Below are 878 nucleotides of genomic sequence, written 5' to 3' on the forward strand. Positions count from 1 at the left end.
ACGGGGGAACACAGCCCGGGCGTTCCCAAGAGCCGTGTCTTCCCCCAATGCCATGGCAGGAGGCCACGAAGAGGCATGCTGGCCGCTGCGAGCCACCGCTGGGTGCCTGGTGAGAACCAAGCCCACGGCTGGGTGCCCGGAGATGGCAGCAGAGATGGGCTGCAGCCCACTCCCTCCTCCCAGATCACTGGGCACAACCAGCTGAGGCCCGGGCTCAGTAGCAAGACGGATCACGATGCAGGGAGAGGGAATCTTGCATGGAAAAGGCAGTCGCAGCCCATTCCGGCTGGGCAGAAGCACTGCCTGAGCTGCGTGACACCATCGGTAAGGTAAGGACTAAGACCACTTCGCTGCTGCCACTTTTCCCGTGGGACGGGCAGAGCCACTGCTCAGCATCGCTCCTGCGTTCACGGATGGCTGTCGGCACTGCTGAGCCGCAGCCCAACCCGTAGCAGCGGGCAGAGGTACGCTACCCACCCTACGCCCCAGCAAGGCTCCCAGGTTGGGGACAGGTCCTCGGCCGGTGACACCAGCACTCAGAGCTGCTTACCTTGGATATGTAGAAGGCTTCCGTGTGCTTCTTGTAGAGGGCGAGGATGCCTGGAATCAGCTTAGGGAGCTGCTCCTCCAGCTTTTCACTGGGCATCAGGTAACTCATCGGTCCCATAGCCTCCACCACGGCCAGTCTCAGCTGCAGGGAGAGATGGTGCGTTACTGGTGCGGCCAAAGTCCGGACGGACAGCCCTGCCACAGCATCGCTCCCCCTGGCACAGCATCGCTCTGTTCCTGCGGAGCTGCGCTTCCTGACGCTTCCAGGAGCCTCTGAGCGGAGGCAGGGACAGGATTTCACCTGGCTTTGCCTGTCTAAGCGCCCGGGG

The 878-nt window shown here is 63.0% G+C and overlaps 1 protein-coding gene across 1 annotated transcript in view; it reads right to left on the bottom strand.

Moving 5' to 3' along the window:
* The window catches only part of MROH1 (maestro heat-like repeat family member 1), a gene marked incomplete at its 3' end in the record, with an annotated part of 14,619 nt that overhangs the window by 3,042 nt on the left and 10,699 nt on the right, over positions 1 to 878 (bottom strand). Inside the window, exon 7 of the mRNA XM_009704442.1 lies at positions 551 to 691. Coding sequence (XP_009702744.1) covers positions 551 to 691 — 141 coding nt within the window. The remainder of the gene's footprint in view (positions 1 to 550; positions 692 to 878) is intronic.

Source organism: Cariama cristata, unplaced genomic scaffold (genome assembly GCF_000690535.1).
Source record: "Cariama cristata isolate BGI_N322 unplaced genomic scaffold, ASM69053v1 scaffold23567, whole genome shotgun sequence".
Classification (NCBI taxonomy): domain Eukaryota; kingdom Metazoa; phylum Chordata; class Aves; order Cariamiformes; family Cariamidae; genus Cariama; species Cariama cristata.